An 11,446-nucleotide genomic window follows, 5' to 3' on the forward strand; every position below is an offset into this window, starting at 1 on the left:
AACCGTGAATATTTTAATCATATACAATATCCCACAGTATAGGCACAAGCTTATAAGTTTATTTCTCCACAGATTGTACACAAGAAAGTTAAGCTTACTGCATAAAAATGTGTTAAATAATGCCTGCTGGCTTGCCATCATGCTGGAAGAAAGACATTACACGTTACAATTATGGAACACTTATACTATACGAGTTAAATCTACAGAAGTACTTCTGCTGACCCCGAAGACATCCTTGAATATTGCTCCACACAATCTACTCAAACGATGATAATATCCTATATGTCGGGTATGCTAATTAAAAAAATTAATTTTATTCAGAGAAATTCAAATTGAATTACTTCCTTTACAGGTATCATTAATTGAACCTGTCCGTTACGAAAATGTGTGAAATCGATTGCCAAATCCGCTAGTGTGGGCGTCAAAGGGTCGTGGCCCTCCGTCAATGTCCGGCATGGCGGTAGGGCGGGATGAATTCCAGATCCACACCAGCCAAGATGAAGGTTGTCGCAGTGTGTCCACAGATCAATTGTAGTATGTGAGGAACCAAGATTTCAGTTTTTTATTTATTTTTATTATGGTATAAACCATTTTTCAACACATGTTAAATACATGCTATAACATAGTAAAAGAAAGAAACATAGCATATTTGATTTTATCAAAGAAGCCAAACATTAATAATATTAACAACGTATATGTATAGAAATAAATGAAATGACGTTAGACAAAAGACAATAAGAACAAAAACAACGAGGAAAAATAATACATATCACTCAAATTATTACTACAGTAATTAGCGAACAATTTTACAGTGATAATATAAACTATTTTAAACAGATTCTGTTTTAAAATTGAAAACAAGGAACTAATAACAATAAGGAACAAAACTGACGAGTATACGCTTATCTACAATATTGTTTAGCAAGATGTTAGCATGCGATCTGTGGGGGTGTGTGTATGTGTAACAACTAACAATAAAATGTGAGTCTTAACAAGCAATAAGATAACTATTGGGTACTTCAATAAAAAGTAATCCAATACGTATATATCTTTTCGTACGTTTATAGTTAACTAATTTTCGTTATGGACTAAGGACTGATAGAAGTAATTAATTCTACGGATGTTCTTCATCGTTTAAGGTGCCATATATAATTGAAATGGTTTATCTTTAGTTTATCTTAAATATTAAAAAGCATTATCAGCAATTGAATCTTCTCGATTTCGTTTTTAGTTTGCATGTCTTCATTTCCTCCCTTTAATCTTCAATATAGTTTAAAAATATGCAATTATTCAGTGGCTTTAAAATGTAATGCACACTGAAGGGATCTTGAAAACTGTAAAAGATAAAGGAAAGATTAAATAGACGTTGTGCGGCCAAGTTGATTATTGGTTGCATCGTTCACTAGCTGTGGCCATAAAAATGATTTTGGTAAAACAATTCAAACTTTCACAGCTTTCTTTTCAGTACCTACATTGAAACAATTGAAAATTTGAAACACACTTTTCATACAATTTTCAAGTTTTAGTACAGTAATAACGTTTAACAAGACGAATTCTGCAAATTTTGTTGTAGGCATTTTATTTTTAATACTTATATGAGTAAGGAAATGAATTACGTGTTTATATGTACACACACACACACACACACACACACACACACACACACACACACACACACACACTCACACATATATATATAATACTGCATAAAAATTACGACAGTATTGAAGCATTAGGAACGCAGATCGGCCTAGAGGTAAACGCTAATTATGTTAATAATTTTACCGATATGCACATATACACTAACAGCCCCATTATTTCACGCAAGAACACAGACACAGACAAAAATATATTTTAAAAGAGAAACACTTACGTTATTAGGGAATTCGAAAAGGATTTGAACACTTGTACAAAAATAAAGAATCTCGCAATTGCCCAGTCGGCCTCAAAAGAACTTTGTTCAATAGTGGCTTCGTTTGATCTGGGCATTTCCGTGTTTGTTTTTCGTGATTGATTTACTTTGCCAACTGCTGCAAACTCTGTTTTATTCGACAAATGATTGATTCCTTTAGTATTAAAGTTGGATTTGTGACCTTGCACTCCTTAAGTCAATTATTTGTTATCTAACTAAATTTAACAGATTTTAGCAGAGATAACAGTACATTACATTTCATTCATTCAAAGCGTGTTTTCTAATTAATAAATAAAACCCACCAGGAACAGTTGCTATAGTTACTTAGTCTGTGTACATACATATAAAGTTTTATATCCCTCATGAAGAGTAACTAGATGTAATGAAAAATTTGGTTTATTTTTATACGCAAATAAATAAAAACAATAATATTGTATTATTATTTTCACTGTTACAGATTTATTTTCACCGTCACGTATGCCACCATTTAATTGTTTTACGGATTTATTAAAAGGTCCAAACTACTTGCCAATTCAAGAAATAATCTCACTGACTAAAAATTAATCATTCTAAAAGATTGCATCATAAACACATTTTTATTAAAAGAATTTCTTATATGGACAGTAGTCGTATTTATTTTCTGTTTTGTTTGTACGTGTTTTGTAAATTATACAATGAAGAATTTTGAACTTTAGGTTGATACTAGAATTACTAGAATATAATATACTGTTAGTTTTATTAACCCAAACAGCACAGAAAAAGAGAAAACTTTGTAAAACAGCATAACGAGATAGGTGACAATGTTACTCATGAGAACAAAGCAGGAAGACTAGCTTAAGGTTATAATTCACCTGATGGACTGCATTGCAGCCTTTATTGCTTTACTACTACTCTATTGCTTCCTCGTTTATTAGGTTAAATATGTAATAAATTGAAAACTTCTAAGACATAGTTGATTACATTATTTTTATGTTTAATGCATTATTGGTATCTATTTGCCTATTTTGGCACTTCAAGTTTTCTTTCATCTGAGAATGATTTATTTGAATTTTAATAATTATTAAATGATGTCTGTTTCGTATGAAAAATATATGAAATACTTCTGTGCTTCACAAAATTTAAAGTTATGAAATAAAAAGAACTTGCATAGGTTTGGTCCTAATTAGATTATACGACTGAGGGAAACCATATATTTGCTATCGTATTTATGTACATTTATTTGTATATTTAGTTACCCCATTTATGAGAGCGTTCTGTACCGACCAATCTAATTACACGTGTAATCTTCCGTCCATATTAATCTGATAGGGCAACCGTATAAACAAAGTTTTGTGTAATTACCGCGAGTTTCTTCAAGGTGTTGAATTAAAAATGTTTTTCTCTATCTATTTTCTTAAACTAAACCTCTTTTTGTATTTATAACTATGCTTAAGAAATTTATTCTGGGTACAATTTGTTCGTTATATTTTTCGTATGAATAGCCAACCATTGATGACGCCTTTCGCTGGAGGAAATTAAATCAATTTCATTTTTGTCTGTCTGTATGCGTGTACGATTGTTCCCACGATATCTTGAGAAAAACTGCCTTATTGATTTGATATTTGGCATGAAGGCTAAATTTCTCTGTAAGCAGCATCTAGTATTTCATTGATGGTATGAGTAACCACGATTGTAAATAAAATATCGCAGAAGAAATAAATGAGTAAACCATAAGATGAGAACTGGGAACCATATGATGATTTAACGTGGGACCTAGTGGGTTTTGAGTGAGAGTCCCTGAAGCAATATTACTCAGTATGCTAGCATGCATTTTGTATTCATAAACACTTTTGAATTAGCTTTACAACAAAAACTTGTTGGACTTATAATTATAACATGTTCAGGATGAATGAAAACATTAATGATTATTAATAATAGACCTAATGCTGACATATATTCAAGTTCACACTAAGTACACTAGGTATAAAACCGATGAATTAATAAGACTTGATAAGATCTGATTCAATCATGTAGATGGTCTAATCAATTTTAAATTGAGAATATTATAATATCCGTATGATCTTTAAGTATCATTTTTCTTCCCCTTAAGTATCACATGCTTCTTCCTGAGGAACACTTTGTAAAGGGACCAGCTACTTAATGGTTGCATATCTACTTCTACACACAGTGTTGACAATCAGTTTGCTAGTCACACTCAGTAAGGAATCCGATCGTGTTTACCATGATCTCATTCCTGCCAGGCAAATTTCACCATTTCCCGGTTCCAACGTGTACACTCTAGGTGCGCGTCCCTTCAAAATGAGGAAGAAAAGCTTCGGAAGTGCGGGGCGCCACCGCCTTTCGAGTCTTCATCTCTGACAATTATGACCTTCAATTTTAACGCGTATTTATGTATTTAAAACTCCAAAATGACTCACATAAATGCTTGGAAAATCCCTCTGTCCTTTGTCCAAAAAGATCCTTTTCGGTTCCATTTAGAATTGTAGAATTTTCTTAGCGATTTTAGATAGGGCTCCTGTCAGTATTCCTGGGCTATATATCTCAGTTATGGTACCTTGGAAGAAGGAGAAGCAAGTTCTGTTCCAGCCTCTTAAAAAAGGAGATAGAGGAAAGTAGGCAATACTCTCTTACTTTTAGGCTAGGAAATCCCTTGCACGCTAAGGGAACATGCCACTACTGTAATAGTTTTCCTCCATAGTTAAATATACCTATATATCTACCCCTTGCTCTCAAAATTTGAGGTTCGTAATTTTATAAATCAATTGCAAGCTATAAGAAAGCCAGAAGTTAACCTTCATCGAAGGGGGAGGGGGTTTTAAAAAAAGTGCCTAATTTCTCTTTGTTAATTATACTTGAATTTTTGTACTTAAGTTTTATATTATATACAAAAGGCAACATTATTAGTTAAAATTGGTAAGAAATATCAGTGAAGACTAGTTTTACCAATATATCATATAAAGTGATATCGTCTTTTCGTGCAAGCGCTAATTACGTTTTATGTGACACCCTTTGTACGACAAATGTTCACCTAATGTCTCCAGACGTTGGAAAGAAGAGGATTCCACAACACGCCAAGTGTTTTGGATTTAAATATTGATTTCCAATAATGGTAGTTCTCTTGGCTAGTAAAAAGTACTATCGTGCCTACTAAACTACTAAGTAATAGTCAAGTGCACTAGATTACTCTTAACGAACACAATTCAGAAGGAGGTTAAAAAGTAGGCTATTATTATTTATTGTACAACTATTGTGCGTTTTAGAATTTCCTAGAATTATTGAACTGTAAAAGAACAACATTATTCATTTTTTGCATTCAAATATAATTTTGTTTAAATTTATTTAAAGCAGTTTGTTCTTAAAGAAATATCGTATACAAAATTCAAAAAAGAAATGAAAGAAAGAAAGAAAGAAATATTTTATTCCAAACTTTGTACAAATTGACAATAAATGAAATGGTGGAAATACTAGCCATCTGAACAAGTAGCGATGGCTAGAGCAAAGAAAACTTAACTAAGTGTTTTACACTGACAGTCAGTCTACATAGCTATCTTCTTGTGTACCTGGTCGACACCACAGCACTCGCAATCTATGCTTGCTATTGCTAAAATAACTCTTTTTACAAAAATAATATATACTTTAAAAAACATAATAAACGTAAAATTAAATTAAAGTATTACACCACATAATTGTTTCATCTACCACTTCTAAGTGAAAAAAAGATACTCTATTTTACATACAGATTAAAGTGTGGAAAATAACTCAATCTAATGATACCTGTTTCTATCTATTCTATATCTATATCTATTCTACCTGTTTTTAATTACAGCTTACGATAAAATCATAAATAAATAACTTACGTCATCTTTAGTCAGTAACCATTTTCTAACTTTATCCAAAAATTGTTTGCAGTTTTTATTGTTTATTTTAACGAAATTTGGCAATTGATTGTAAATTTTGGGGCCCAAAAAAATGAAACTCTTTTTAAAAATAGATTTTTTTACTTTAGGATGAGTGTAGAGCCCGTGAGCCACACTTCTAGTATTGTTATAGGCTCTGTCGATGCCATAATTTCCACTTCTATTAAAAAATATTTTTAAGACTTTGTAGACAAATAAATGACTTAAGGGAAGAATCTTTAAGTGGTTGTATAATGGAGGAGCAGAGGCACGTTTTGGTTGGAAGGTAATTATACGCACAAAATAATTTTGCGTTACTATTAATGGATTAATGGACACTTTGTCTGTCCCTCCCCAGTTTTCAATTCCATAGTTTAGTCTTGACTCTATAAGTGAAAAAATAAAGGGTCCGCATAAGATTTAAATTTACAATATTTCTTAAAAAATAAAATTTCCTTATGTTTTTCCTGAGTTTTATCTGTAATTGTGAAGTATGAGTTTTCCATGAAAGTTTATCGTCTATGTAAACACCAAGATATTTTAATTGATTAACTTGCTCAATTTTAACACAATCGCAAGGTTGGATGCACTCATTAACGACGTGAAAATGTAAATCCGTGTCGAAAGAAAACCCTCTAAGGTCAAAATTTATAATTTTGGTCTTGGAAACGTTAATTACCATTTTATTATTGTTGCACCAATTTCGAAGTGATTTGAGATCCTCAGTTATTTGTGTCCAAATGGGAGCCCAATGTTTATTTGTGTAACGAAGTGAGACGTCGTCAGCAAAAGCACTGATTTTTCCGTACATTGGGATATTTAATAGGCTGTTTATAAACACTAAGAATAAAGAGGCAGAGAGCACGGACCCCTGAGGTACGCCTTTTGTTATTATTTTTGGTGGACTTAAATTTTGCTGAATACGTACTTGCTGTGAGCGGCCAAATAGGTAGCTTCTGAACCACATCAAGGGAATGCCTCTTATCCCAGCTATTTCTAATTTTCCAAGTAAAATTTCGTGATCGACAAGGTCGAAGGCTTTAGAGAAGTCTATAAACATCCCCGATGTTTTTTCGCCATTGTTAAAACCCTTGTATACGCCTTCAGTAAAATCCACTATTGCCAACTCGGTATTTTTCCCTTTAGTAAAGCCAAATTGTTTTGTACTGAAAAAATTTTGTTTATTTAAAAATTCTAGGAGCCTTATTTTCATTGCTCTCTCAAACACCTTCGATAGCACAGAAAGCAAAGCAATCGGTCTATAGTTTTGTAGGAGGTCCCGCTTACCATTCTTAAAGATTGGTACAACAATACTTTCTTTTAATTTGGTTGGGAATTCCCCTGTTAAGAAGCTAATATTAATTAAATGTACCAATACATGACAAATTTCTGGAGCGATTTCCTTTAATAGCTGAACCGAGAGAGAGTCACTGCCCACTGATTTCTTATTCTTGAGAGATTTGATTATTTTAAGAATTTCTTGTTCACATACGGGATATAAGAACAGGCTGTTTATTTGGTAGACGCAACCAGATGCATCCACTTCACCAGTGTCGGGCAAGCCGGCCACTAGTGATAAGGGAGCGTTTATGAAGTATTCATTGAACATGTTTGCCAATTGTTGTGGATCCTCTACACTGTTGCCGTCACTGTCTTGAACACACGTTATCAGCTGCTTATCTGTCTTATCAGTTAGGCTGTTAATCAACTTCCACTGCTGAGCACTGTTACCTTTACACGCATCAAATAAACTTGAATAATATTTTTCTTTCGCCTTAGTAATATCTAAATTGAGTTTATTTACAAAATTACTGAAATATGTTTTGAACCCTAAGTCATATGGCCTTTTTCTTTTTATTTTACTTAATTTGTTTCTTCTTTCAATTTTATTCAAAAGGTACTCATTAATCCAAGGGCTTTTGTATTTTGCTTTTTGATATTTATATCTAATTACTTTAGTGTCCTTACTACATGACAAGGCCTCTTGGATTGCATTATAAAACGCTGTTACTGCAATGTTTACATTCAACTCAGTTAACACATTATTCCAGTTAAAATCATTTAAAAAATTCTTTAACTTTTCAAAATCGACTTTTTCGCAAGTTACAGTAGAACTACTATGTTCAGAGAATCGGTTAACATTATTTTCATTTTTAATCAACAAAGCTATTAAATTATGGTCAGTAATTTCGGACTTAAAGTTTCCTGATATAAATTTGTTTAAATTTTTATGTCTGATAAAAATATGGTCTATGCAGGAGGAAGATTCTGGCGATATTCTAGTATGATTGTTAATAAAGGAAGAAAATCCATTATTGTACATTAAAGAAAGATATACTTCTGCCTCTGCATTGTATTTTTGTATGCAAATATTAACATCACCCAGATAAATTACATTTGTTGAAAGTTGGTTTAATATAGGTTCTAGTTCTTGAATGAAGTTATGTGCAGTATGACTTTGTAGTCTGTAAATGCAAAATATATTAAAAATATAATTTTTTATTTTAAGCTCTAGAATTAAAATATCGGCGGAGGTCATTTTTATGCATTTGTCTCTGGTTCTAAATGTATCACGAACGAATGCTATAATACCGCCACTACGGTATGTTTGGTTACAGTTCGCAAAACTAGAATATCCCGGTATATTGTACAAGTAAATTTCTTCTTCGAAAATCCAGATTTCTGATAAAACTATTAAATCTATTTCGTGGTCTAATTTCGCTAAACTGGCTAGTAATATGTCAAAATGTTGTCTCAAACTTCTAATATTTATATGGATGCAGCTAAATGTAATTTCAGAGGAGGCAAAAAAATCCTTGCTTAAATATTCAAAATTCAAAATATTATTTTCTGGGTCCATATGCTAAACTAATTATATACATGGCTGATTGCTATATGATACAGTTATATACAAACTATGTACATCTCTGTACTCACATGTCTCTAACACTCGTTTCACCAGTGATCTTCAATACTCTATCGCCGCTGTCCTTCCGTGCGAAGATCTTTCCGTCCTTGGTCCAGACGAACTTGTAGCCGCGGTCCCTTGCAGCCTCCTTGGTCTTGAAGAGGAGTTGCTTGTTCGCTGGTGAAAGGTGCTCATTGATGAACACCTTCTCCTTCGGCATCCTCGGGTTGATCTTGTCAGCTGTCAGGGGTCGCGTCGCTTTGAAGCCGTTGATCCACGTCTCCTTGTCTCGTCGGGACTTGAACTTGACGACGATGGGGGCAGCTCGCTTCATGTTGTAGCTGGGGACTCTATGCGCCGCCTCGACACTCTCCTCCTTCAGCTCCACGTTGATGGCCTTGGAAATATCACACAGCAGACTCTCCAAATCTTCATTCTGAGACACAGGAACTCCGCTAATTTCAATGTTAGAGATCCGCGAATACTGTTCCATGTCTCTCATTCTCATCTCCAGGTCCTCTACGGCCGTGCGCAACTTTGAGTTTTCTTCACGCAGTAGTCGGGCTTCCTCCTTTGCACTTTTCATTTCTTCCGTTATTTTATTCATTAATTCAGAGGCATTGTCCATTTTCTCTGAGAAAAATTCTAAGGAGGATTTGAAGTCTTTAAACTCTTTGCTGTAGGTTTGAAGCTCACTAAAAACTTCGTTCTTGAAAGAGTTCATGGTTGAGATAAGAAAATCTTTAGTTATTACAGTTGATGCCAATCTTTTACTATTTACGGACTCCTTTTCAAGTCTGCATACATCGCACATCCACTCGAGTTTGGAACGGGTCTTGCTTGGAACACAATTAATATGTATCACTGCACTACACTTCCCAACACACTTGATACAACTCTTCTCATCGTCACACACCAAATTGCAAATGCTGCAGTTAGCCGACATAATTAGGCGAAAATGAACGAATTCACTGTAACGTCCAGTACAATCAGGTTAAGCTAACCTGTACACAGCACGTGCTACACTTAACCTTCAGTCAGAGCGCAGAGCGATAACGACCGGCCAGTTCGAGTGACTGATACTGACTGTACATATTACTACAAAATGTAAATATTACTACAAAAAAGTTGTTCAAAATATTAAAGAAAATCGTTAAAAACTATAATAGGATGTAGCATACTCTGTGTATGACATTTCAAAGCGTTAAAGTGTTCTTTTAACGGTACAGAAAAACTTACAATGCTGACTGTATTACTGTGATAAGAGATAAACGTTACAAATGGCAGAGTCGCCAGTGATTTGTGATTCCTCTCTAATGATTTAATTTACTGATTTTGTAATTTACGATACGTTTTCGTTTAATATATTCACCAATAATTTTAATAGTATCAATAATTTCCAAAATAACAATTCGTATTGAACTTTGAATTAAGTTTATTGCATGAAATCCGGGTGAACTGAGTTCACTATTCAATATTGAGCATATCAAAACAATGTACAATTACATTCTATATAATTCATTGCACTTTTCCGAATAAGGTAACTGAGTAAAGAACATTGCACAGACAAATGTTTTGAGATTTACGTTTCATTAAACAGAACGCCGCTCCCTCACATTCAACTTCTCAGAACATTTAAGGCTTTAGGTTCATAAAAACTTTAACTTTCTTCATTTTGTGAATGATAATCGATTTGTCCAGTATCGTGTTTGATATCATTCATAAAATTTCTTTAATGTTTTAGCGCCATGTCGTCAGAACTTTTAATTTTACGTTTGTCACCGAAACTAACTGTGAAGTTATTGTCATTGATTAAAAGTATGTACTTCAATTAGTTAAATTAAAGTGACAATAATTTATGAGTAAAACTTAATATACATAGTTGTAACTTCAAATGAGTTCCTGTTTGCTAAAAAATATGAATGTAATGTACTTTCAAAACAATTAGTTGCGAACTGTGTAACATGTCATTATTAACTTTAGGCTCGATTTTAGATACTTTTTATCCCCTACTTAAATAGTTAATAAGTACTATACGTATAACATTGTCTAATATATTCTTTATTTTCTTTACAATATTATGTGTGATTAAAAAGTATTATTAAATAGCTGTTATTAATAATTGTATTTGTATGTAAACGAGTTACTAAATTAAAATTATAATATCTGACATATACAAATTGCTCGGGAATGGAGATTGGAATTGTTAAGATACGATATCAGTTGTCGTAGTTATACGATATCTGTTCTGTAGTAAAAATAACCAAAATATGATAAGTTTTAACGCATAAAGTTTTGGTAACAAATACAGCAATGGTAATTGAATAAATATTGAAAAGTAAATTGAAATCAGGAAATTAACTGAATATATTATTGGAGCACTCCAGGTAATCCAAAATTCAATAAAGAACAAATTTACATTTATAAAGGTACTCTTGCTAAATCTCTTTTACTGGTACCAGTTTGCATTTTAATTTTAAATTACACTTATAAACATCATTCACAAAATTCAAATATCAATCATTGATGGTGTCAACGCTCGTTTGTATCCGATTTTGTTTTCAGCATTGTTATTTTAACATTATTTTAATGTTCATAAACCGCTAATTTGTTTTGAATCTCTTCAGATAAACATGGACCTCTGATCCCAGGAGTAAGTCTATTACAATGTCAGACTTCAGACACACGGAAGCTGAAAAGGAGTTATCCTAAACTACTGCATCGAAAGCT

General features: G+C 32.8%; 1 protein-coding gene across 1 annotated transcript; it reads right to left on the bottom strand.

Moving 5' to 3' along the window:
* Positions 1 to 8,741: 8,741 nt before the first annotated feature.
* Positions 8,742 to 9,662, bottom strand: LOC124366697. Its single transcript, XM_046823295.1, has one exon. It carries the CDS (start codon positions 9,660 to 9,662, stop codon positions 8,742 to 8,744), a length of 921 nt encoding a protein of 306 aa, XP_046679251.1.
* Between the last annotated feature and the right edge of the window lie 1,784 nt (positions 9,663 to 11,446).

The sequence above is a fragment of the Homalodisca vitripennis genome, chromosome 7 (assembly GCF_021130785.1).
Source record: "Homalodisca vitripennis isolate AUS2020 chromosome 7, UT_GWSS_2.1, whole genome shotgun sequence".
In the NCBI taxonomy this organism is placed as follows: Eukaryota; Metazoa; Arthropoda; class Insecta; order Hemiptera; family Cicadellidae; genus Homalodisca; species Homalodisca vitripennis.